The following is a 2,500-nucleotide window of genomic DNA, read 5'->3' as shown; positions in this document are numbered from 1 at the left end:
TCAAGGATAGATGCTCATAACAGGACTGCAGTTAGTGACAAATGTCTAACCCAGGTAATCTCTATATATACGCACACTGGCCTAATGCAGATTAGTGACACTGGAGCACTCGGTTGTCTTGTAATAAATGTTCAAGGAGAGGTGTGACAGGGTATGTGACCGTCCCTGTGGTTGTGTTGGCGACAGGTGTTCCAGGGGAACTTTGACAATGAGACACACAGGAAGAACTTTATGGAGCCGCCCATATATGGCCGTTTCCTCCGGCTCATCCCCTGGTCCTGGTACGGCCGCATCACACTTAGGATGGAGGTACTGGGCTGCACAGAGGAAGACTGAACCATACCATCCCTCTCTCTTTTCTTTCTCTCTCACTCTGTTGCTGTCTCTCTCTCTCTTTCCCCCTCTGTTACTGTCTATCTTTTACTTTTTCTCTCTCTCTCTCTGAGAATGAGGTAGTTGTTTATTGGTCATAACAGACAATGTAAAGCACTGAAATGTTTGGGGCTTAGCTTACATTAGGTATTCCTAATATGTGTATTCGTGGGTTATCTATTCATTGGTATGTTGTCTTCCTTTGACCAAATTAGGACTGTCCTCTCCTGACTGCTGTCTTCTGTATTCATAACCACTAATATATGGTGTTTATTGATACTGCACTGATTGTAAATTGATTGTAGAAATACAAGTAAATAAAGTAACACTTTGTTGGGGTCTGTTTGGGTTTTTTAAAAGAGGTGATTGAAGTGGAACTAAAAGTATGAATAAAAGTTTTGAGAAGAAATAAGGCATTGGTTTCGTGTTTATATACAATACATGTACCCATTTTACTTCTTTGGTTTACAAACATATGCACATACTGTATTTGCCGCAATGCCGCTAGTAGAAAACGTAGGATACATATTTTTTCAAATGTTCACTGTGTCCAAAGAGGGCAGAAAAGCGCAAAACTACATGCTTCAACTTTAATGTGCAAATTAGGGAGTCAGAAGGATTATTGACACCGACCTCCAGGTGAGTGAGCACTCTGGTGCTGTGTCTGGAACCTGAGGGCTTTTAACTAGCAGACAGGGGTACCTGGAAATCAGCTGACAGCCTGGTAAAACTCCAGAGGCACGTAGGAAAGACAAGACAAACATCCATGTAGCTCTTCCATCTGTGTGGGATTGATTAGTTTCCCCTGGTGTCTGGAAAAACAGGAAACAGACCAAAGGAAATGGGCTCAGAAATGACGGGACCTGAGACAGACTGATGAGATGTTGGGATCCTGTCGCTCAAGTTGTACTTGTGTCTGTTTAGAGTCTCATAATGTGTGTTTATTCTGTGTTAATACCTTATATTAAGGAAAGGGGATGGGAGTGACCTGAGACAGACTGATGACATGTTGGGATTCTGTCGCTCAAATCGTACTTGTGTATGTTTAGAGTCTCATAATTTGTGTTTATTCTGTGTTAATACCTTATATTAAGGAAAGGGGATGGGAGTGTGGTGTCAGGAGATAAGTGCCTTCACTCTTACCCTGTTGAGGACTTGTCTGAATGTCTCAAACCTGTTGGGCTCTAACAGTGTGTGGTCTGCTGTAGAGTATCACAAGCTCTCTCAGGTATGTATGAACGGTCTCTCATTTACCTTCCCTGAGGCTGACAAGGTGATTTATAGAAGGGACATTTTTAATCATCTCTCTCTCCTCATGGAAATGAGAAACTAGATATATATTCATATGAATTGCAATTATTCACAGCGCTCCACTGGGCATATTATCCACAAGTGTCAAGACTATTTGCTTTTATCCCTTTTGACTCATTAAAACAAAAAACCAAGGAAATTGCTTCTTTTTACTTTTACATTTTCCATGAAGGGTAAAAGATGGCTCAGACTTGCATTTAAATCAGGCAAAGAGTAGTAGTGCCATCTGTTGGTCACTGTGTGACATTGTTCTTTATGAGGAATTAAGACTCTGAGTAGGGTAGCCCGACATTAACATGCACAAAACCGTTTACAAGGACTATTGGCTCCCCTTCTCAGTCCTCCTCATCCAGGCAGGGTTGTACTAAGCCCATGCCTGCCTGTCCCTGCCTGTCCCTCCCTGTCCCTGCCTGTCCCTGCCTGTCCCTCCCTGTCCCTGCCTGTCCCTCCCTGTCCCTGCCTGTCCCTCCCTGTCCCTGCCTGTCCCTGCCTGTCCCTCCTTGTCTCTGCCTGTCCCTCCCTGTCCCTGCCTGTCCCTGCCTGTCCCTCCTTGTCTCTGCCTGTCCCTCCCTGTCCCTCCCTGTCCCTGCCTGTCCCTCCCTGTCCCTGCCTGTCCCTGCCTGTCCCTCCTTGTCTCTGCCTGTCCCTCCCTGTCCCCGCCTGTCCCTGCCTGTCCCTCCCTGTCCCTCCCTGTCCCCTGTCAGTCGGTGGGGAGATAAGGCCCTCAGACACACACAGCCCTGACAACGCTCGCTGATAACAACTCGCTGAAAACAGAAGAGATTCTGTCATTTCTGAAACCCTCCTCATCTCTCCC

At 45.7% G+C, this 2,500-nt stretch overlaps 1 protein-coding gene across 1 annotated transcript in view; it reads left to right on the top strand.

Moving 5' to 3' along the window:
* edil3b (EGF-like repeats and discoidin I-like domains 3b) overlaps positions 1-336 on the top strand; it is a gene marked incomplete at both ends in the record, with an annotated part of 10,858 nt that extends 10,522 nt beyond the window's left edge. Inside the window, one exon of the mRNA XM_080529517.1 lies at positions 187-336. Coding sequence (XP_080385643.1) covers positions 187-336 — 150 coding nt within the window. The remainder of the gene's footprint in view (positions 1-186) is intronic.
* Between the last annotated feature and the right edge of the window lie 2,164 nt (positions 337-2,500).

This window comes from Nansenia antarctica (genome assembly GCF_963989245.1).
Source record: "Nansenia antarctica genome assembly, chromosome: 4".
Lineage (NCBI taxonomy): Eukaryota > Metazoa > Chordata > Actinopteri > Argentiniformes > Microstomatidae > Nansenia > Nansenia antarctica.
Note: the sequence above shows the minus strand (reverse complement) of the source record. Positions and strands in the feature narration are given on the sequence as shown.